Consider the following 23,282-nt stretch of genomic DNA (forward strand, 5'->3'; position numbering starts at 1 on the left):
ATCCTGCTATCCAACTCCTGGACATATATCTGGAGAAAACCATAATTCGAAAAGATACATGCACCCCAATGTTCATTGCAGCACTATTTACAATAGCCAGGACATGGAAGCAAGCTAAGTGTCCATTGACCATGGAATGGATAAAGATGTGGTACATGTATACAATGGAATACTACTCAGCCATAAAAAAGAATGAAATAATGCCATTTGCAGCAATATGGATGGAACTAGAGATTATCATACTAAGTAAAGTAAGTCAGACAGAGAAAGACAAATATCATATGATATTGCTTATATGTGGAATCTAAAACAAAATGATGCAAATGAACCTATATATAAAACAGAAATAGAGTCACAGATGTAGAAAACAAACTGTGGTTAGACAGGGGGAAAGGGGAAGAGGGATAAATTGGGAGATGGGGATTGACATATAGACACTACTATGTGTGAAATTGATAGCTAATAAGGACTTACTCTATAGCACAGGGAACTCTACTCAACAGTCTGTAATGACCTACATGGGAAAAGAATTTTAAAAAGAGTGGATATATGTATATGTAAAACTGATTCACTTTGCTGTACACCTGAAACTAACACAATATTGTAAATCACCTATACTCTTCAGCATGGCAGTTTGTTTCACCAAAATGTGCACGCTGAGAAGGCAATAGAGAAAGTCACCTAACATGATGGGAGTAACAATCGATTGTAACCTAATCACAGAAATGACTTCTCTTTACCTTTGCTCTGTTCTATTGGATCGAATCAAGTCACTGGGTCCAACCTACTTTCTAGTAGAGGTGATTACACATGGGCTGAATAACAGAAAGTGAAGATTGTTGAGGGCCAACTTAGAAGTGTATCTATTTTAGTTAATATTATGAGTCAGTTTTGAGGGCAGGTGTTAGGTATATGACATGTTTTTCAAGAATAGGGATTTGTAACCAGAGACTTATAAGCAATATCAGCATAACATTGGAATTTGGAATTTGCGGTACATGATATAGGACTATATAGAAACTGAGACAGGAACCATTTTGGTATTTTTAAACTGTAGGTTGCTTTGTTTTTGACTAAAACATTTTTATTTGTCTCAAAGAAGAGTGAAGCCTACAAGTTTGTAAATTACTTTTAGAAGAGATTTAAGGAGTGAAGTGTATTAATCTCACTGAAGATTTAACACTCAGCTCAGTGTTAAAGAGGGTGATGAAAAGACAAGTAGAGCATTTCCACTCTGGAAAGTTTCTGAAGATGTCAAACTTCATATCTAAATATGTATACTGAGCAGAGTTTGTGGAAAGGGAGAGCTGAGAGAACTGTTTAAATATATGATTGTGACTCATTTCATTGGAGAATTTTCAGTGCACCATAAGCCACTTCTTCATCTTGTCATCCAGTATATTTCCAAGGCAATATACGTGTAGAGAAATTCACAATAGAAATTTGTCAAAATGTGTATCAACATATTAATTACTAATCATTCAAGTAGAATGTTCTTAAATATTTGTTGACATGAAGTTATTAAAAGGAAAAAGACTTAGTGGTCATAATATATGATCTAGTAAAGTCAAATCTACACCTTGAAGGATTTTTTAAAATATTATTTTATTTATCGTTGGATGCATTGGGTCTTTGTTCCTGTGTGCCGGCTTTCTCTAGTTGGGGCGAGCGGGGGCTACTCTTCGTTGCGGTGCGTGGGCTTCTCATTGCGGTGGCTTCTCTTGCTGTGGAGCACGGGCTCTAGGTGCGCAGGCTTCATTAGTTGCAGCATGCGGGCTCAGTAGTTGTGGCTCGCAGACTCTAGAGCACAGGCTCAGTAGTTGCGGTGCACAGGTTTAGTTGCTCCACGGCATGTAGGATCTTCCTGGACCAGGAATTGAACCTGTGTCCCCTGCATTGGCAGGAGGGTTCTTAACCTGTGCGCCACCAGGGAAGTCCCTGAAGGATTTATTGAAAATACATTTTTATGACATTTCCAGGAATGAAAAAAAGTAAGCCACAATTGTGTTTCGTATAGGTCTTTTTGTTTTGTCTAGCATGTTGATCACTTCAGTGTAATTGGTAGGAAAAATATTTAAATAACAACTACTGATTGGATCCAGAACACCACATTTTATATTCTAGCTCTTAAAGTAATATTGCCCAATCCCACTCATTTTTATTCATTGATTTCCTTCTTTTTACATTTTGTTCTTTTATATACCATACCATATTGGAGAGAGTTATCCTATATCCCAAACACATACTAGTCTGTCTTCTTCAGATTTTATTATTTCTTAGTAGGACATCATCATTCCGCATTCATTGAGAAACTGGATATTTGAGAACAGTGTACTAAATGGGATAACATTTTAAACCTTTGTATCAACTGTTAATAAATTATTTCTTTCTTTAAAAAACTTCAATTTTGTTTAATATAATAACAAATGAATATATTTCCACTGAGGAAAAAAAGTCCAACTGTTTAGATAATATTAAACCCGGATTCCCAAAACCCTCTGGTCAGAGGTTGCAACAGAATTTTATTTGGTACATTTCCTTCCAGTGCTTTGAAAAATTGAAATTTACAGAAGAACTAAAAGAGTATTTTTAACTGCTGCTGAAATTTAAATGAATTTACAATTTTGAAAATATTTTAATATGAATTTTTATTGTTTTTCTTTATTCCCCAAAGTTTGCCTTTGATGATAAAACAAACCTTGTAGACCAGGTCAGACTTAATTGGCAATGTGAGGAGGCCAGAAAGAGGTAAGAAACTCATTATAAAAATCTTGCCTTCTGCTTACTTCTTTTTCCCTGGAGAGAAATTGAACACAGTTCAGTATGTGTCTACCTACAATTTTACCAAAATGCAGTGTCTACTGTAATACAAAATAATGGATTCTCATTTGTGGTTAGCTTCCGAATACATGTAACAAAATGTCAAGTGCATTTAAAATGTCAAATTCAAAATATTGCTAACACTTGTAAAGATCTGATTCATTAAGAATGGAGATTTTTCAGCTTTTTTAAATCCTTCTGACTAGTTGAGAACTCCCTTTTTCCCTCCTCTTAGACTGAGTATCAGTCCCTCAGACCAACTTAAGTTAAACTATTTTTTTTCCTTTTATTTATTATTTGGCTCAATAGGTTAATGTTGAGCCATTAATGGAAAAGCCACACATAATTGTTTTCAAAGACATTTTAAGTAGTACAGTAACAGGTAATAGCAGTAGATATTCCATTTCATTTTGTTTGAAAGAATTTAAATGCAATTATTTATATTGACGTAAATAATAATAAATAGTCTGGCTTCTGAAATTCAATATTTGACTATATTTATGCCTGTTTGTTTATCTTTCCTAGTCTTAATTTTAGAACATGTGCAAAACAGACAATTATCATGTCATATTTCTCCTCAAATGCTTAGGGCCCCTTGTTTTCAATATTGGCCCACTGCTTTAGCATTGCTCTCACATGCTTAGAGACTTTATCTATTTTCACCCTTTGGTAACATCTTAAAACACAGTTGTTTAAAATATGTCCTTCTTAAAGCTATAAAGCATATCAAAAAGAAATTTCCTTCGTCAAAAATGAAATACTATCTTGAAGACAAAACAGCAGGATACCAGTTAGTGTAAGGAGGATACTTTCTGGCTAAATAATTGGCTCTCATCAATGTGTATAATTTATGTATGTCTGGAATTTCACTTTTCTTGTCTTCTTAGAAAATGTAAAAATATCAACAAAAGCAGCTCTCATGACTCCCTGCTAAGGACAAGCATTAACTGGCATAGGTCTTCGGTTTGCTAAGTGGTTTTATATCCAATTTTTTCTTGCTTATTATGATGTAGTAGTGTTGGATTTTAGAATTTCCACATGTAATATTTCAAAATTCATTATCCATATTGATTATCTACAGTGGTCACATTATTAATCATATACTTCTTCTCTTTAGGTTGCTCATATTTTTTGAAGGAATGTTGCCTCTTGTGAATATTCCTCTGGGCATTTTGCATGTTTGTTCTGAAAATGCACAGTGTAGGCTGGAATTTGCCAGGCTGTACTAAACTCAGAAAATAGGTCATTGCTATGCTTAGCAAGTAATTGTTGCATGTTTTGCTGTAACATTTACCAAACACAGTGAGTGATTTCTTATTTTCTAGAGATGTAACCTTTAAGGTTACAGTGAATAACCTTTAAAATGTTTAGGTAAGTATTTAGGTAGATTATTCATGAAAGAACACTGCATTTCACCTTCTTATGTATATTTTATATTTATATTTTACATATATTTTATTTTTTAGAGCATTTTCAGGTTTACAGCAAAACTCAGTGGACAATATAGAGAGTTCCCATGTACTTCTTACCTGTCTACACAAATAACCTCCCTCACTATAAACATCTCCAGAGATGTACCAGAGGGTAGGTACATTTGTTACAATTCATGAACCTACATTGTCACATCATAATCACCTGAAGTCCATAGTTCCTGTACATTAGGGTTCATTCATGGTATTGTACATTCTGTGCATTTGGACAACTGTATAATGACATGTATCCAATATTATGGTATTCAGTACAGTCTTTTCACTTCCCTAAAAATCCACAGTGCTCTGCCTACTCATTCCTTCCTCAGCACTAACCTATGAAAACCACTGAGATTTTACTAACTCCATAGTTTCCCAGAAAGTCATATACATATTATCATGCAGTATGTAGCCTTTTCAGATTGGCTTCTTTCACTTATAATACTGTGTAAGTTTCCTTCCTGTATTTCATGTCTTGATGGCTCATTTCTTTTTAGGGCTGAATAATATCCCATTGTTTAAATGTACCATAGTTTATTTATCTGTTCATCTACTAAAGTAGGACATCTTGGTTGCTTCCAAGTTTTTTTTTTTATCCTATGTACAATTTTATTGATGGAATAAACATATATTTCCATTGATAAAATGTAAAAACATAAAGGGAAGTGTTTCTTGATACATAGACAATATAAATAAAAGCAGGACAAAATTAATAAGCAGTGAGATGGAAACAAATTGCTTCCAAGGTTTGTCTATTATAAACAAAGCTGCTATAAACATCCATGTGCAGATTTGTGTGGACATAAAATTTCAGCTCTTTTGGGTAAACACGAAGGAGTGTGACTGCTGGATCACATGGTAAGAGTATGTTTAGTTTTGTGAGAAACTGCCAAAGTGGCTGTAGCATCTTGCATTCCTTCCAGCAGTGAATGGGAGTTCCTGTTGCTCCACATCCTCACCAGTATTTGGTGCTGTACGTGTTCTCATTTTGGCTATTCTAATAGGTGTGTGGTGGAATCTCACTGTTGTTTTAATTTTCATTTCCCTGGTGACATATGATTTAGAGCATCTTGTTTTCATATGCTTTGCTGTCTGTTTATCTTCTTCAGTGAGGTGTCCGTTAAGGTCTCTGGCCCGTTTAATTGAGTTGTTTGTTCCCTCATTGTTGAGTTTTAAGTATTCTTTCTATATTTTGGACAACAGTTCTGTATCAGATGTGTCTTTTGCAAATGTTCCCTCCCAGTCTGTGATTTGTTGTCTCACATCTGTTGACATTGTCTTTCACCGAGCAGAAGTTTTCATTTTAATGAAGTTGAACTTACCCATTATTTCTTTCATGGATCATGCCTTTGGTATTGTATCTAAAATGACATTTCCAAACCAAGGTCTTATTAGTTTTCTCCTATGTAATCTTCTAAGAGTTTTACAGTTTTGCCTTTTATATTTAGGTCTTGAGTTAAATTTTGTGAAGGGTGTGAAGTCTATGTCTAGATGATATTTTTTTTTTTTTGCATGTGCATGTCCAGTTGTTCCAGCACCATTTGATGAAAAGACTTGCCTTTGCTATCCTATGCTTTTGCCAGTACCACACTATCTTGATTACTGTACTGCTTTATATTAAGTCTTGAGGTCTCCTAGTGTCAGTTCTCCAGCTTTGTTCTCTTCCTTCAGTAGTGTGTTGGCTGTTCTGGGCCTGTTGCCCCTTTAGAATCAATTTGTTTATGTCCACAAATATAAGTTGCTGGAATTTTGATTGGGATTGTTTTGAATCTATAGAGCAAGCTGGGAAGAAGTGACATCTTGACAGTATTGGAACCTTTCCTATCCATGAACATGGAATGTCTCTTCATTTATTTAGTTCTTCTTTGTTTCAGTTCATCATAGTTTTGTAATTTCCTTTGTATAGATCTTGTACAAGTTTGGTTAGACTTATAACTAAGTATTTCATTTTTGGAGGTGCCATGTGAATGGTATTGTGTTTTAAATTTCAGATCCACTTGTTTATTGATGGTATTTAGGAAAGCAGTTGACTTTTGTATAAGCTTATATCCTGCAATCTTGCACTAATTGCTTAAGAGTTCCAGGTGAAATTTTTTTTGTTATCAGCTTCTTTTGGGTTTTCCTCATAGATGATTATGTGAGCTGTGAACAATGACTGTTTTATGTCTTTCTTTCCAATCTGTGCACAGTGTACTCCTTTTATTTTATTCCATTAGTTAGGACTTCCATATGATGTTGAAAAGGATTGGTGATGGGGTACACCGTTGTTTTGAAGTTGATCTCAGTGAGAAAGCTTGAGCTTCACACCATTAAGAATGGTATGAGTTGTATTTTTTTTTTTTTGTAGATGTTCTTTATCAAATTGAGGAAGTTTCTATTTCTATTTTAGTGGGGGGTTTTTTTGTTTTGTTTTTTATATATACTAAATGAATGCTAGATTTTGTCAGATGCTTGTTCTGCATCTCTTGATATGGTCACATGATCTTCTTTTTCAATCGGTTGCTGTGATGGATTATATTAATTGATTTTTGAATGTTGAACTAGCACACCTAGGATAAATCCCACTTGACGGTTGTGGTGTAATTCTTTCTGTGTTATGTTGGATTCAATTTGCTAATACTTAGTTGAGGATTTTAGCGTCTGTATCGTGAAGAGAATTTTTAAAATGAAGTTCATGGATTTTTCTGTGTCCCTCTCACGCAGAGTCTCAAATATCCAGCGGCAGCTGGCCCAGTTTGAGAGCGAGTCCTGGCCGGGCATGGCCGAGGCCGACAGGGGCCGGCTGCAGCTCATCAAGGAGAAGGAGGCCCTGCAGCTCATCATTCAGCAGAGGAGGCCGGCGGAGGACGTGGCCCGGCTGGAGGAGGAGCGGCGGCGCCTGGAGGAGGAGATCCAGCGCTCCCGGGCCACGTCCGTGCAGGGCGCCACGGAAAGGTGGGCTGGCCGGGCAGGCGGGGCCGGCTTCCAGCGGAAGAGCAGCTGGCAAAGCCGAAACCTTGTTACTCAGGCAGCCACGGCCTGGCGGAAGGTGGAGGGAGCCGGTGCCTGCCGTCCGCAGGGGGTGCCCAGGGCGCCTGCCGTCCGCAGGGGGTGCCCAGGGCGCCTGCCGTCCGCAGGGGGTGCCCAGGGCGCCTGCCGTCCGCAGGGGGTGCCCAGGGCGCCTGCCGTCCGCAGGGGGTGCCCAGGGCTCGGAGGCTCCCGGTCCCTCTTACGAGTGGGAGGTGGTCGAGAACCGGATGGAGCAGGGAAGACCGGGGAACCCACCACTTAGACCCCGCCCACTCCCGCTGCAGGTGCCGGGTGCACCCGCCCCCTGTGTTTTCAGGACAGCGTCCAGGACAGGTGTCGGGTCTCCAGCCAGCAGGGGCCCGGAGGCAGGTGGTGGTCGGCTCCGTGACCACAGAGGAACCTCGTTCCTGACGTCAGCAGCATCTCCGTTTCCGCAGTCTACCTCTTACTTTTATCTCCGACTTTGATTTCTCGCCAGCAAAGCCTGCCCTTTTGGCAGCAGGAAGTCTCCGCTCTCTCGCGTGTCTGTTTCTGAACGTGCGTCTCTTCAGTTGGTCTTGGGGCTCTTTACCAGCGTGGGACATATGAAGCCAGCGCAGAGTCCTTTGTCCTCTGTTGCTCGCCCTTTCATTGTGTGCCCTGTCTCCTGGTTTGCGTTTGCTGTGTGTGATCACAGATTGTTGTGTGATCACAAATTGTGTGGAAGGCTGGGTCTGCTTTCCACGTTGCACAGCTGTCAGAAGTCTGGGGATATTTGCTGAGCTTTGGAGAGCCCACCGCCCATTCGATAACATACTGGCTCTTTAAAATTCACTGTATTACCAGGATCATAAGCTGTATCTCTGTGAGCATTCTCTAGGTAGAGTTTAATAGTCACCTGAATTATTTGGTCAGTACAGATGCCCTTATAACGACCGTTTCATCGAGTGTTAGGATTGTCCTCTGTATTTGCTGCGGGTTATCTCTGCTTGGTTATTCATCATTAATTGATAGGTCTGTGTCGTGTCCTTAGAGGCTAACGTCAGCGCTGGAGGGAAGCGGTGTGGTTTGGAGTCCAGCGCATAGGAATGGGCAGAGTGCATGTTAATTTGCCTGGCGTGGTAGAGTGCCCTGTCACCTCGCTCAAAATAAACCCAGAGTTTATTGCTTCTGACTCTGCAAAGGGACTATGAAATGGAAGTTTCATCTGTGCTCTTGTGCTTCTGTATTGTTTCAGCTTAATATCACCTTCCGTTCTCCCCATGCTGTTCTCTTGTGTACGTTCTGGGTGGGAGGGCCTGGCAGTTCCATTTGGTTCTCTGTTAATGGGATGGATTCAGTCCTGTGAATACTACTTGCTTCTCAGGACCTGACACCCACACACCAGTGACTGATTCCGCCCTTGCCATGTGGAGATCCCAGGGCACAAATCCAGGGAACCCCCAGAGCAGGTGTTACCATTACGCTTGGATTCAAGGCCTGGGTCCCCCAAACTTGTCCAGCTTATGCGGTCTCTTGTGGGACCAATGCAGGAGCTGAGTCTTGGGATCTGAAACCATGGGGTGAAGAAGGAGAGGTGAACTTGTCTTCTGAGTATGAAATATATTGGTCCTGGGTCAGAAATGGTAAAGGGGAAAGGGAGGATGGATAAATTAGGAGTTTGGGATTAAAATATACATACTAGTATATATAAAATAGATAACCATCAAGGACCTACTGTATAGCACTAGGAACTATACTCAATATCTTGTAATAACCTATAATGGAAGAGAGTATAAAAAAGGAATATCTGTTTATATACGTATATGTATATGTATAACTGAATCACTTTACTGTACACCTGAAACTAACACAACATTATAAATCAACTATACTTCAGTAGAAATTAATAAAAAATAAACATTTAAAAAGTAAAGTACTATTTAAAGTAAATGACTTAAAGATAGTAAGTTAGACTGTACATTTTAAAATCTATTATCTTTTAAAATACTCCTCTTCATAGAAGTAGTTCTTAATGTTCTTAGAAGTTCACCTTCTTTAATGTGCAAACATGAGACTCTACTTCTAGGGTTGAACCCTGGCAAGTTTCCTGTATGTCTTTTGCTTCCTAGTTGAAAAAATGTGTACAGAAGGTTGGCATGTATTTAAGATTCCTATTTTTATAGAAAAATAGAATAGAAATATGGCCGCTTACACCCCAGACAGTTTTTACATCTCTCAGTAATTGATAGACTGGCTTGTATAAGTGTTTCCACCTCTGTTTTATAGGGAATTTACATTTACATTCATCACCACCCATGGTTACAACATTTTTTTTTCTTGTGATGAGAACTTATAAGATTTACTTTCATAGCAACTTTCAAATACACAATACAGAATGATTAAGTCTAGTCATACTGCTGTACATTACTTCTCCATGATTTAATTAACTTGATAACTGGAAGTTTTTGACCACCTTTACTCATTTCACTTTGTCCTTCAGGTCTGGCCACCACCAATCTGCTCTCTGTATCTATGAGCTTGTTAGTTTATTTGTTTGTTTTAGATTCCACATATAAGTGAGACCATACTTTACGTCTTTGACTTATCTCACTGTAGCACAGTACTCTCAAGTTTCCTCTATGTTGTCACAAATGACAAGATTTTCTTCTTTTCTGGCTGAGTAATATTCCAGCGTATGTGTGTATTTACCACATTTTCTTTATTCATTCACCTGACAATGGACACTTACGTTGCTTGCATATCTTGGCTGTTGTAATTAATGCTGCTATGAATATTGGGATACATGTATCTTTTCAAATTAATGTTTTCACTTTTTTCTTTTTGGATAAATATCCAGAAGTGGTGTTGCTTGATCATATGGTAACTCTACTTTTGATTTTTAAGGAACCTCCATATTGTTGTTCATAGTGGCTGCACCAATTTACATTCCCACCAACAGTGTAGGAGGGTTCCCTTTTCTCCACATCCTCACTAAGTCTTGTTATTTCTGTTCTTTTTGATAATAGCCATTCCGACAGGTGTGAGGTGGTATCTCACTGTGGTTTTGATTTGCATTTCTCTAATAATTAGAGATGCTGAGCATCTTTACATGTGCCTTTACATGTGTTGGTCATCTATATGTCTTCTTTAGATAAATGTCTATTTCAGATTCTTTGGCCATTTTTTAAATTGGATTGTTTGTTTTTTTCAACTGAGTTGTGTGAATTTTTTATATATTTTGGATATTAACCCCTTATGAGATATATGATTTGCAGATATCTTTTCCCATTCATTTGGTTGCCTTTTTATTTGGTTGATGGTTTCCTTTGCTGTGCAGAAGGTTTTTAGTTTGATATAGTACATTTGCTTATTTTTGCTTTTGTTGCCTGTGCTTTTGATGTCAAATCCAAAATGTTGTCACTAAGACCAGTGTCAGGGTCTTGCCATACCACCTATGTTTTCCTCTTGGTGTTTTGTAGTTTCACATCTTATAGCCAAGTCTTTAATCCATTTTGGTTAATTTTTTATATGGTGTAAACTAGTGGTCCAGTTTCATTGTTTTGTGTGTGGCTGTCCAGTTTTCTTATCACTATTTATTGAAGAGAATGTCCTTTCCCCATTTTATATTCTTGGCTCTTTTGTTGTAAATTAACTGACCATATATGGGTAGGTTTACTTCTAGGCTGTTTGTTCTGCTCCATTGATCTATGTGTCTTTTTATACAGATATCATACTGATTTGACTATAGCTTTGTCATTTAGTTTGAAATCAGGAAGTGTGATTCTTCCAGGTTAGTTCTTTCTCAAGATTGCTTTGACTATTGGGGTCATTTGTGGATGCCAGTTTTAGGATTGTTTATTCTCTTTCAGTGGGAAATGCCATTGGTATTTTGATAGGGATTGCATTGACTCTGTAGATTGCTTTGAGTATTATTGACATTTTAACAGTGTTAATTCTACCAGTCCACAAGCACAGAATATCTTTCTATTTATTTGGTTTTTTCTTCAGTTTCTCTCATCATTGTACAGGTTTTTCACCTCCTTCGTTCAATTTATTCCTGGTATTTTATTCTTTTCGATACAATTGTAAATGGGATTGTCTTTCATCATTTGTCTTTCTGACAGATCACTGTTAGTGTTTAGAAATGTAAAATATTTCTCTATATTGGTTTTGTATCCTGCAAATTTACTGCAACTTCATTTATTAGTTCTAACAACTTTTTGGTGGAGTCCTTAGAGTTCCCTATATGTCATATCATGTCATCTGCAGATAGTTATAGGTGTACTTATTCCTTTCCATTTTGGATTTCTTTTATTTCTTTTTCTAGTCAGTTTGCTGCGCCTAGGACTTTCAATACTATGTTGAATAAAAGTGGCGAGAGTGGGCATCCTTGCCTTGGTCCTGGTCTTAGAGGAAAAGCTTTTAGTTTTTCATGTTTGAGTATGATGTTTGCTGTGGGTTTGTCACAATGACCTTTATTATGTTCAGGTATGCTCCCCGTATACCCACTTTTTTTAGAGTTTTTGTCAAAAATAGTTTGAATTTTGTCAAATGCTTTTTTTTTGTATCTATTGAGATAATCATATCATTTTTGTCCTTCATCTTGTTAATGTGGTATACAATGTTGATTTGCAAATATTGAACCATTATTGCATCTCTGGAATAATCCTCACTTGATTATAGTGTATGAATCTTTTAATTTATTGTTGAATTCACTTTGTTAATATTTTGTTGGTGAGTTTTTCGTCTATGTTCATCAGGGATATTGGCTTGTAATTTTCTTTTCTTGTGGTGTCCATGTCAGGTTTTGTTAAAAGGGTAATCCTGGCATCATAAAATGAGTTTGAAATTGTTCCTTCATCTTCTGTTTTTTGGAAGAGTTGGGGAAAAATTGTTATTAAGTCTTCTTTGAATGTTTGGTAGAATTCACTATTGAAGTCATATGCTCCTGGACTTTTGAGGAAGGTTTTTAATTACGGATTCAGTCTTGTTACTAGTAAACTGTCTGTTCAATTTTGTTTCTTCATGGTTCGGTCTTGGTTATATGTTTCTAGAAATTTATTTCTCGTAGGTTGTCCAATTTGTTGATATATAATTGTTCTTAGCAGTCTCTTATGATCGTTTGTACTTCTGTGGTATTAGTTATGTCTCCTCATTCATTTCTTAGTTTAATTATTTGTGATATTTCTGATTTTAATTAAGTCTTTTTTTCTTGGTGAGCCTGGCTAAAGGTTTGTCAATTTTGTTTATTGTTTCAAAGGACCTGCTCTCGGTTTCATTGATAATTTCTACTGTCTTTTTAGCCTCTATTTCATTTACTTCTGCTCTCATCTTTATTATTTCCTTCCTTGGGCTAACTTTAGGCTTCATTTGTTCTTCTTTTTCTAATTCCTTGAGGTTCAAAGTTAGGTTGTGTATTTGAAGTTTTTCTTATATCTTGTAGTAGGAATTATCACTAAAAACATTGCTCTTAGAACTGCTGTGTAGCATTCCAGAAGTTTAATGTGTGTATTTGGTGTGTACAGATATAGAAGTGTAATTTTCTTTTTCTTGTGGTGTCCTTGTCAGGTTTTGGTAACATGGTAATGCTGGCATCATAAGTTAGGAAGCATCCCTCATCTTCAGCTTTTTCAGAAAGTTTGAGAAAGACAGGTATTAAACCTTCTTTGACTGGTAAAATTGACCAGCGAAGCCTGCTGGTCCTGAACTTTTGTTTGGTGGGAAGTGTTGGATTACTGATTCAGTGTCCTTACTAGTTATTGGTATGTTCAGTTTTCTCTTTCTTCATAATTCAGTCCTGCCTTGTATGTTTCTAGGATGCATCCATTTCTTTTGTATTGTTCAATTTGCTGGCATATAATTGTTTATAGCAGCCTCTCATAATGCTTTGTTTTTCCGTGGTGTCAGTTGTAACGTCTCCTCTTTTATTTCTGATTTTATTTATTTAAGCCCTGTCCTTTTCTTGACGAGTCTAGCTAAACTTGCGTCAATTTGTCTATCTTTTAAAAGAAAAAAGGCCTCTTAATTTCATTCATCTCTTCTATTGTCTCTCGAGTCTTTGTTACATTTATTTCCATCCCGATCTTTGTTATGTCTTTCCTAATAGTACCTTTGGGCTTCATTTGTTCTTCTTTTTCTATTTTCTTCCTGTGTAAAGTTAGTTTGTTTCTGGAGTTAGACATTCTATCACCAAGAACCGACCTCTTACAACGGCTTTTGCTGCATTCCATAAATCTGTTATGTTGTATTCTCATTTTCTTGAGGTTGTTTTTCTTTAAATTTCTCTTTTGATTTCTTCATTGGCCCATGGACAGTTCACTACATGTTGTTTGATCTCACACATTTGTGAACTTTCCAGTTTTGTTTCATAATTGATCTCTACTCTTACACCTGTTGCTGAATGCACTTGAATCTTCCTTTACTTATTAAGGCTTGTTTTGTAGCCTAAAAAATAATTTCTTCTCCATAATGTTCCATGTGCTCTTCAGAAAAATGTGTGATTCTGCTGACTTTTTTCTTTTTTTTTTGATGGAATATTCTGTATATATCTGATAAATCTGTGTGATCTCACATATTCTTTAAGGCCAACGTTTTCTTACTGATTTTCTCTCTGGATGATCTGTATGGTTGATGTAAGTGGAGTATTAGAATCTCCTACTATTATTGTATTGATGTCTATTTCTCCCATTAGGACTGTTAATATTTGCTTTATATATTTAGATGGTTCTGTGTTGGGTGCATAAATGTTTACATATGTTTTACCCTCTTCCTGGATAGACCCCTTTATCATTAGGTAATCCCCTTCTTTGTCTCTTATTACAGTCTTTGTTCATAAACTCTATTTTGTCTGATATATATATGTATACCTGCCACAGCTTTCTTCTGGTTTCCATTTCTATGGCATATCTTTGTCCCCCCCTTTCACTCTTAGTCTGTGCCTGTCCTGATACCTGAAGTGAGTCTCCTGTAGGCTGTGTATAAATATGTTGTTATTTTTTTAGCCATTCAGTCACTCTGCTACTTCTGAATGGAGAATTTAGTCCATTTGTATTTATTGCCATTTCAATTTTTTTTTAATTCTTTTCTCGTTCCAGCATTCCTTTCCTGTTTCTTGCTCTCTTCCTTTGCAGTTTGCAAATGGTATGCTTAGATTCCTTTGTCATTATTTTTTGTGTTATCTACCACAGGGTGTTGCTTTGTAGTTAACCATGAGGCTTACGGGTAACAGCTTATAACAGTGTATCTTAAGTTGATAACAACTTAAGTTTGAATACATTCTAAAGCGCTAAGTTTTTATTTTCCCACACACAATTTTTATGTTTTTGATGTCATGCTTTACATCTTTTGTCTTGTGTATCCCCTAATACCAATTATTATCTTTACAGTAATTTTTACTACTTTCGTCTTTTAACCTTCATACTAGCTTTACAAAAGATTAATCCACTGCCTTTCCTATATATTTACCTTTAACGGTGATTTATATTTTCATATATGTTCCTGTTAATTAATGCCCTTTCTTTTCAGCTTCAAGAAGTCCCTTTAACATTTCTTATAAGACTGGTTTAGTGGTGATCACCTCCTGTAGGATTGCTTGTATGGAAAATTCTCTCTCCTTTACTTCTGAATGGTAACTTTACTGGGTATTCTTTCTTTCTTTCAGCACTTTGATTATATTGTGCAGCTCCTTTCTGGGCGGCAAAGTTTGTGCTGAATCATCTGCTGATAGTCTTCTGGGTATTCTCTTATGTGTAACAAGTTGCTTTTTCTCTTGCTGCCCTAAGTCTCTGACTTTAACTTTTGACATTTTAATTATACTGCGTCTTGCTGTGGGTTCCTTTGAGTACAGCTTATTTGGAACTCGGAGCTGGATGTGTTTCCTTCCCCAGGTTAAGGAACTTTTCAATTGTTCTTTTTCAAATAAGAGTTCTGCCCATTTCTGTCTCTTTTCTCCTTCTGGGTCCCCTATAATGTGCATGTTAGTCCACCTGATGTTGTCTCACACATTCCTAAAGCTGCCTTCACTTTAAAAATCTTTTTTCTCCTTTTGCTGCTCTGCTTGGGTGAATTCCACTGCCTTTGCTTTGAGCTCAATGATCCTTTCTTCTACTTCTTCTAGTCTATTGAACCCCGCTAGTGTATTTTTCAGTGTTTTTCAATTTTTTAGTTCTGTGACTTCGATTTGGTACTTTCCTATATTCTCTGTCTTTGTTGAACTTCTCACTGTGTTCATGCATTCTTCTCCTAGCTCAGTGGGCACCATTATGATTATTACTTTGAACCCTTTATCAAGTAAATTACCTATCTCCATTTCATTATGTTTTTCTCCAAGGTTTTATTTTATTGTTCCATGTACAGCATATGTCCCCTCTTCCTCATCTTGCTTGACTTTCTGTGTTTGCTTTTATACGCTCCATGAAATAGCCACCTCTCCCAGTCTTGGAGGAGTGGCCTCATTTAGGAGATGAATCTTATCCTTCAACCTTGCAGCTCTTGCTTGTCTCTCAAACATTGGTGATTGCTTGTCCAAGCAGCTCATTTTATTTTTAATATTTCCCAGTTGTTGAGTGTGTTCCAGGACCTGTCAGTGTCCCAAAGAGGTCAGGGAAGACCTCAGCACCACCTAGGTTCAGGCTGATTGGAAGCCTGACCCTGAAAGGCCGCAGCTTTTAAAGAATGCAAATATGTACAGTCCTGTACAACTGTTAAGCTAAGCTCTGCTGGCCACCAGACCAGGCCATCTGCGGGTGCCCCTTTGGTGACGGTTGTAAAATTCAGGCCTCCATAAGAATGGATCAGCACCTTCTTGGAGATTACGGTAAGCTGTAGTGAGGCAATGGGAGAGTACAAAGATGTCATCCTTCAGCCTGTTTTCCCAGACAGCGAGTCCATAGGCCTCTGGATGTGTGCAAAACCCAAAGCCTGACCCTGACACCAAAGTTCCTGGACAAGCAAACCGGCTTCTTCCACAGAAGGAGGGGGTGTTTGCAGTGTGCTGTCTGTGCAGTGCCCTGGGTGTGGTAGCCAGCTGTGTCTCTGACTCTTATGGGACCCAGGTACACAAGCCTCTCTGGGCAACAGGCCAGGCATTCATTGGGGGGGAGGGAGGAGGGGGGTTCCATGGGCAGCAGCCACAAAAGCAGGGCACCAGACACGTGTTAAGAGCTCCCCTCCAAGAGAGTCTAGCACTCTGGAGCATTGGAGGGGAGCTCAAAGATAGCACCTGCCTTCCTAGGTCTTTTGAAGGCTTACAGTTAGCCCTTTGATGTGTGTTTAATTTAGAAGCCTGCCCCTCAGTCCGCAGCCATGAAAATAAGCTAATCAGTCTCTTTCACAGAAAGACCTAGCTCCCTGTTCCGTTGCCTCCTGCTGTGCTCTGGGATGGTAGCTGTTTAAGAACTCTCCTCCATTGGTCACCGTCTTCTGGGACCCACTGACCACCACTGGCCGCCAGAGCCAAGCAATGTAGAGGTGTCCCCTGGCAGCAGACACAAAACCTGAGGCACCAGATAAGGTCCTTTATGGCAGATAGAAGCAAGCTGAAGCAAAGCAGAGGGAGAGTGCAAAGGTCCTGTCCTCCAGCCTCTGTTCCCTGAGAGCAACTCCACAGACCTCTAGAAGTGTGTCACACCAGAAGCCTTCCCCTCAAGCTAAAGCTCCTGGACAAGCAAACAGTCCTCTTTCTCAGAAAGACTAAGGCTGGGTTTAAGTCTCTTGTCTGTGCAGTGCCCTGCGAGTGGTAGGTTGCCGAGAACTGTCTTTCCAAATGTTACTGTCCTGAGGGACCCAGACACCCAAGACTCCTGACGTCCACAGCCAGGCAATCAAGGGGCAGCCACAAAAACCTCATTACCACACATAAAAATTGGGGTACAGGATATGTGTAGAAGGCCCCCTCCTAGAGATACAGGTGACCTAAAACACAGAGTGAGCATAAAAATGGCACCCAGAAAAAGGGGTGGGGCGAAATAAAAAAAAAAAAAAAAAAAAGAAATTAAAAGAAACAAGCAAACCAATAGGGTGCCCACTGGCATTAGCAAGGCAAAGGGACACCACGAAAGATGGCACCCACTGGAAAGGAAAAATGTGGTACAAACTGGATTTAGCAAGGCAGAGGGAAAGCAGGAGGATGGCGCCCCCAAGCCTCCATCACCAGAGAGTATCACAGCCAGCCCTCTGCCCCTCAGACCAACACTTTAAAATTAGCAAATTCACCCATTTCATCCTTTTCAAAGGGATGCTTCTGCGCTGGGCCCTGGGGTGGATGAGCTCACGTGGGGGTCCCTTAAGGACTTTTAGTTCACCACAGCGCTGCAGGTCTTGTGGGTGTCAGCCCCACCAGCCTTCCGTCATATGTTTTGGGTGCTCATCGCTCAGGTGCAGGCCTTAAAAGTTGAGGTGCCCAACGTGGGGTTCAAACTCTTGGCTCCTCAGGGAGAAGCTCTTGGTTTTGACTTCCCTACTGATCGTGGGTCACCATGCTGGGTATGGCAAAATTGTGTCTCAGCCTTTCCTACCTACTTCAGTGTGTTCTCCTCTCATTTGCCTGATGTGAAGGGGTCACTCCACCAGTTCTTATGTTTTCTCCAGAGGAAACTGTTCCATATGTATCTGTAGATTCAACGTGTTTGTGGGAGGAAGTGAGTTCAGGATCTTTCCATGTTGCCATCCTGAAATGGGCAATCATACTGTGCTTTTTTTGTTAGATAATATGTCTCTTGCGTTATGCCATAAAGAATTCATTCACTGTAACTTCAGAATTGCTTTTTAAAAGTTATTTTTATTTTATACAAGACATTCCTAAAATATTTTCCCTAAATATTAAAATGTTATAGGGAAATGGATACTTTAAAAGCCTATAGTTAGAAGAATTTACTGCAGCATTTTCGAGGTTTTTGGTTCTAGAACATTTTTACACTATTTAAATCTCTAAGTGGAGGTTCCTTAAAAAACTAAAAATAGAACTACCGTACGACCCAACAATCCCACTACTGGGCATATACCCTGAGAAAACCATAATTCAAAAAGAAGAGTCATGTGCCACAATGTTCGTTGCAGCTCTGTTTACAATAGCCAGGACATGGAAGCAAACTAAGTGTCCATCAACAGATGAATGGATAAAGCAGATGTGGTACATATATACAGTGGAATATTACTCAGCCATAAAAAGAAAGGAAATTGAGTTATTTGTAGTGCGGTGGATGGACCTAGAGTCTGTCATACAGAGTGAAGTAAGTCAGAAAGAGAAAAACAAATACCATATGCTAACACATATATATGGCATTAAAAAAAAAAAAAAGGGGGGGAAGAACCTAGGGGCAGGACGGGAATAAAGACGCAGACGTAGAGAATAGACGTGAGGACACGGGGAGGGGGAAGGGTAGGCTGGGACGAAGTGAGAGAGTGGCATGGACATATATACACTACCAAATGTAAAATAGATTGCTAGTGGGAAGCAGCTGCATAGCACAGGGAGATCAGCTTGGTGCTTTGTGACCACCTAGAGGGTTGGGATAGGGAGGGTGGGAGGGAGACGCAGGAGGGGGGAGATGTGTGTGTGTGGGTGTGTGTGTGGGTGTCTGTGTGTGTGTGTGGGTGTGTGTAGCTGATTCAGTTTGTTGTACAGCGGAGGCTGACACACCATTGTGGAGCAGTTAAGCTCCAATAGAGATGTTAAAAAAAAAAAGTCTAAGGATCCTGAAGCACTTTTGTTTTTGTGGATATTATCTGATTATATTTAATGTATGAGTAATTAGAATGGAGAAGTTTAAAAATTTTTACCATCTATTATGTGATAATAACGCCCATTATATGTTAACATGAAAAATTTATTTTATAAAAAATAATTTTTAATAATTGTGTAGAAGAGTGGTATGGTTTTACAGTTTTGGCAAGTGGTTTACTTAGTGGAAGACAGCTGCTTGACCAGGTGTTGTGATGTGTCAATTTGATTAGGTACATGAAGAAAATCTGACTGCATATGGATGTGTCAGTGAGAAATGGAGCCTTACTAGACACCCTAAAAGGGTCTCTGGGATCCCCATTGATCCTTGGACCACACCTGGAAAACCACTCGTTTACTATTCAGATTTAAATTTGGTCATTTGCTCTTGCTAAGAAGGTATTTGATGAGTCAGAAAGTACTGTGATTCCTGCATGCTAGATTATAAAGGAATGATGTGTCTTTACTATAAAACAAGAGCTTTACATGGAAACATTTTGAAGTTCTGTCTCCATCTAAGAGAAACGAAGGTATGATACAGTTTATGTTTATCATTCAGGCTTTGAATTAATTCTGAGTAGCTTGTCTTCCATTTTGTAAATCAGGGGTATACCAGTTTTGCTTATCAGTAATAGTCAAAACTTTGTAACTCTGGCTGCTGCCAAAGTTCACCTCCTTCTGGTGTCCTCTCCTTGAGCATTTTGCCTTCCCTAACAGGTGGAAAACTTTGTTCGATGGGTTCTTTCCACTGCCACGTGTCAAAATGCAATCATTTTGCTTTGTAAATCAGTCTTTCGTTATAAAGGCAAGATTAATCAGTCCCCTCTGTTCAACAATTATTTACTATATGTGCAGGGCTCTAGTCTCGGCAGTAGGCTTACTACAGTAGGAGAAAAATATTCTAGAAAATTATGAAGTAGAAGAAGGCAGAAGGAAGAAGAAATATATACCTCCAACCCATGATCTAGGGACACAGTTGATATTTTGTTTTATTTGATTGTGATCTTTTATTCTCTAGATACTAGAATTGCATTTATTTTTTGCCTGGAAGAGGGCCTAGGATGAGGGAATCAGATTTATTGCAAGGAAATCCAGTAGATTTCTATGAGCTCTGCATTTGAACCCATCTGCTGGATTCCCATCCGTCTGTCTATTTACCTGCCTGTCCACCCACTCATCCTCCCATCCGTCCATCTTATCTCTCTATCCATCCATCCACACATCTGTTCCATCACACATCCAACTTCTAGTGTGGATCACTCGCACTGTTCAGGATTCTAGAGGTACAGTGCGAAATAAAACAAACAAACAAAAAAACAGTTATCTTGGAACTTGTGACGTAGGTGTGCTTTTAGAACTGATAGTCATTAATCTGTTTTGGTGGAATATAGAGTTGAATTTCTTGTTAGGAAAATATACTTGGCATCTTTGAAATCCACCAGTGGACTGTGTTTGTACCTACAGGATTCTACTTCAGGAAAAAAGAAACTGTCTCCTGATGCAGCTGGAAGAAGCCACCTGCCTAATGTCCTATCTCCAGTCCCGGTTACAAAGGTGGGTAACTTGATTATCATCTTATAACATAGTGGCCGTGAACTTCACGCTTTAATAGCGCCCCTGGTTTTCTCTCCCAGAACTTAGAACCTGCAGTGGTTGTAAGCACAGGACAGGAAAGTGAAGACAGGATATTTTTAAGACGAGCTGCTTATATATGACCCAAGGAATATGAGGAGAACCAAGTGTGACTTCAGAGTAATGAATCTTAACTCAGATTTATCGAAGGATTTTGTAACTCACAGCATCAGGAGTGTATACGTCCATCTACATAGATGCACACATACACTTTTAATTATTATTTTTTAAGATATTCATTTTAATTAGGCCTGAATATCTTTAAAATCAGATTTGGATGCTCAGTAAGAGCTCCAGCTTTCAAGCACTTAGCGTATCGTGAAGTGTAGTGTTAAGGGCTTTCTGTGTATTGTTTTCTCAGTTCTCCTCCTCACAGTGCCTTGAGGCAGGAACCGCTATCATGCCAGCGCCGGGTGAGAAGGTGGGAGGCTGGGAAAGGGCAAAGCCCGTGACCAAATCAAATGCATTCAGCTAGTCTTGAGTTTGAGCTGGAACTTGAACTCGAGCAAGAGCCCTTGAGGTTAACTACTGCTCTCTACTGACAATCAAAGAAACAAAGGAAATATCCACGAAGGGGCGGGGGTGGGGACGGGGGTGTCTTAAAACGCTCCGAGGTGTTGAAGAGGCGCCGGGTGAACGGGCCCGAGGCAGAGTTTTGCTCCTCGTGGAGCAGACCGGAGGCTCGGCTCGCGGTGGGGACGAGCAGGCTCCAGCCGCGGGCTCCAGGCTGCTCTTCTCATTTCAGCCTGTCCGCCAGCACCCTGACCGTCTCCTCGGGGAGCAGCCGCGGCTCCCTGGCCTCCAGCCGCGGCTCCCTGGCCTCCAGCCCGGGCTCCCTGAGCTCCGTCAGCTTCACCGACATCTACGGCCTCCCGCAGTACGAGAAGCCCGACGCCGAGGGCGGCCCGCTCCTGCGCTTCGACCTCGTCCCCTTCAACTCCCTGGGCCGGGACGCCCCCTTGGCGGAGGCCCCGGGCCCCGCGCGCCTCCACAAACAGAGGCGCTCCCTGGACACGCCGCAGTCCCTGGCGTCCCTGTCCTCGCGCTCCTCCCTGTCCTCGCTGTCCCCGCGCAGCTCGCCCTTGGACACGCCCTTCCTCCCGGCCTCGCGAGACTCGCCCCTGGCCCAGCTCGGGGACGCCTTCCAGGTGGCGGGCCTGGGCGCCCTGGACAGGCTGCGCGCTCAGGCCTCCGCCTTGGGGGACGAAGACCCGCTGGGCGAGGCGTCCCTGCCGCCGCACGGGTGCCCCGGGGACGGGGACGGACCTCGCAAGCGAGGACCCCAAGCGGCTGCCGCTCCCACGGCTGCACGTACGTACTGATGGGTCCGGTGGGTGCCCCGGGGCCGGGGAGGAAAGGTCTCGAGTTCAGGGAGGAAGCCGCGTGCATCCGCACGGAAGCCGGCTGGCTCTGCTGTGGCCTAGTGAGCCCTCAGCTTAGGACCCGCCAGGGCAAGAGGAGGCCCGCACGCCCGCTCGCTCGCGCGTTCTGCGTGCTTTTGCCCTGGGTCCTTGAAATGTCATGGAAACTGGCAGAGTAGTCTTTCCCAGGCATTTGGCTTGTTCTCAGAATATACTTAATTGTCGAAAATGAGACAGTTCCTCCACATTCGGAGGCTGCTAAAGAAGTACTCGGGCCTTCGTGAACTCTCCAGGGCGTGTGCCCAGATGCAACGTTCTGTGTGTGCCCGCCTCAGACCAGCCCTGGGACTGCTGTCTGGCTGTGGCCCGCCAGAAATGTGTACTGACGTTGGCCCTGTGACTTCATCTCGTCATCCTTTGTTCCATGGAATTTTCGAAGACTTCAGTCTGTCAAACAGGAAATGACAGTATTCTGCATGATTTCAGAAGTTGTCCCAGTAAGCATTAGTCATTTCTACCAAATTACTTTCTCTGGTGCTCTTCAAATCCTTGCCTACTCAACTCTAACTGCATATCCTTGGGCACACCCTTAGATCTGGTTGACTCTCGGCTTCATTGCTCTTCAACAAATACACCATTTTGTTACCCATGGGTTATATACACAGTACTAGTTTCTCTTAGCATTTCCATATCTAATGACAGACCAGCTATGTTCTGAATCAGTCCCTTGGCTAATTGGCACCTCCATTGTTTTCCTATCTTTTTTGTTTGCAAATGCTGCTCATACATTATTTCAACATCCCAGTATGAATTATTTCCATAGTTCGTATGCATAGGTAAGCTGCATTTACTTTGTTCTTTTTTATACCCATATTCTTTTGTCCATTTTCACTTATTGTCTAACTTTTTTCTTTCCCCTTTGCAAACTTTCCTTCAAACTTTTCCATTTTCACTTATCGTCTAGCCTTTACTCTTCTTTTCCCTGTGCAAACTTTTCTTTTCCCTATGCAAACAGTCCGAAATATAGAAGTATCAATCCAGTTATACACAAAGTCAGCAAAAGATTTAAGGACCCCTTTCGGTCCAGGGGAGAGACTGGGTGGGAAGGAGAAGAGCTGACTTAATTTCTGATGCTGATTTCTGTATTTTTCGTCCACCACTTGCTGGTGGATGTTATAGTGCTTCAAGCTTCGTAGACTGGGAGGTCTTTGCTTATGGTGTGGTCAGATACTGTCACCTGGTGGTGCGTTCACATATGACACTGAGTAGAATACAAACTAGAGGTACCTGACTTAGTGAATGGGTCTTGGT

At 40.3% G+C, this 23,282-nt stretch overlaps 1 protein-coding gene across 1 annotated transcript in view; it reads left to right on the forward strand.

The window, feature by feature from the left end:
• LOC118889446 (protein WWC3-like) overlaps positions 1-23,282 on the forward strand; it is a 268,253-nt gene that overhangs the window by 68,099 nt on the left and 176,872 nt on the right. The window contains exons 8-10 of the mRNA XM_036841197.1: positions 2,675-2,748; positions 6,993-7,223; positions 20,443-20,532. Of these exons, the coding sequence (XP_036697092.1) occupies positions 2,675-2,748; positions 6,993-7,223; positions 20,443-20,532 (395 nt within the window). The remainder of the gene's footprint in view (positions 1-2,674; positions 2,749-6,992; positions 7,224-20,442; positions 20,533-23,282) is intronic.

This window comes from Balaenoptera musculus, chromosome Y, assembly GCF_009873245.2.
Source record: "Balaenoptera musculus isolate JJ_BM4_2016_0621 chromosome Y, mBalMus1.pri.v3, whole genome shotgun sequence".
NCBI lineage: Eukaryota > Metazoa > Chordata > Mammalia > Artiodactyla > Balaenopteridae > Balaenoptera > Balaenoptera musculus.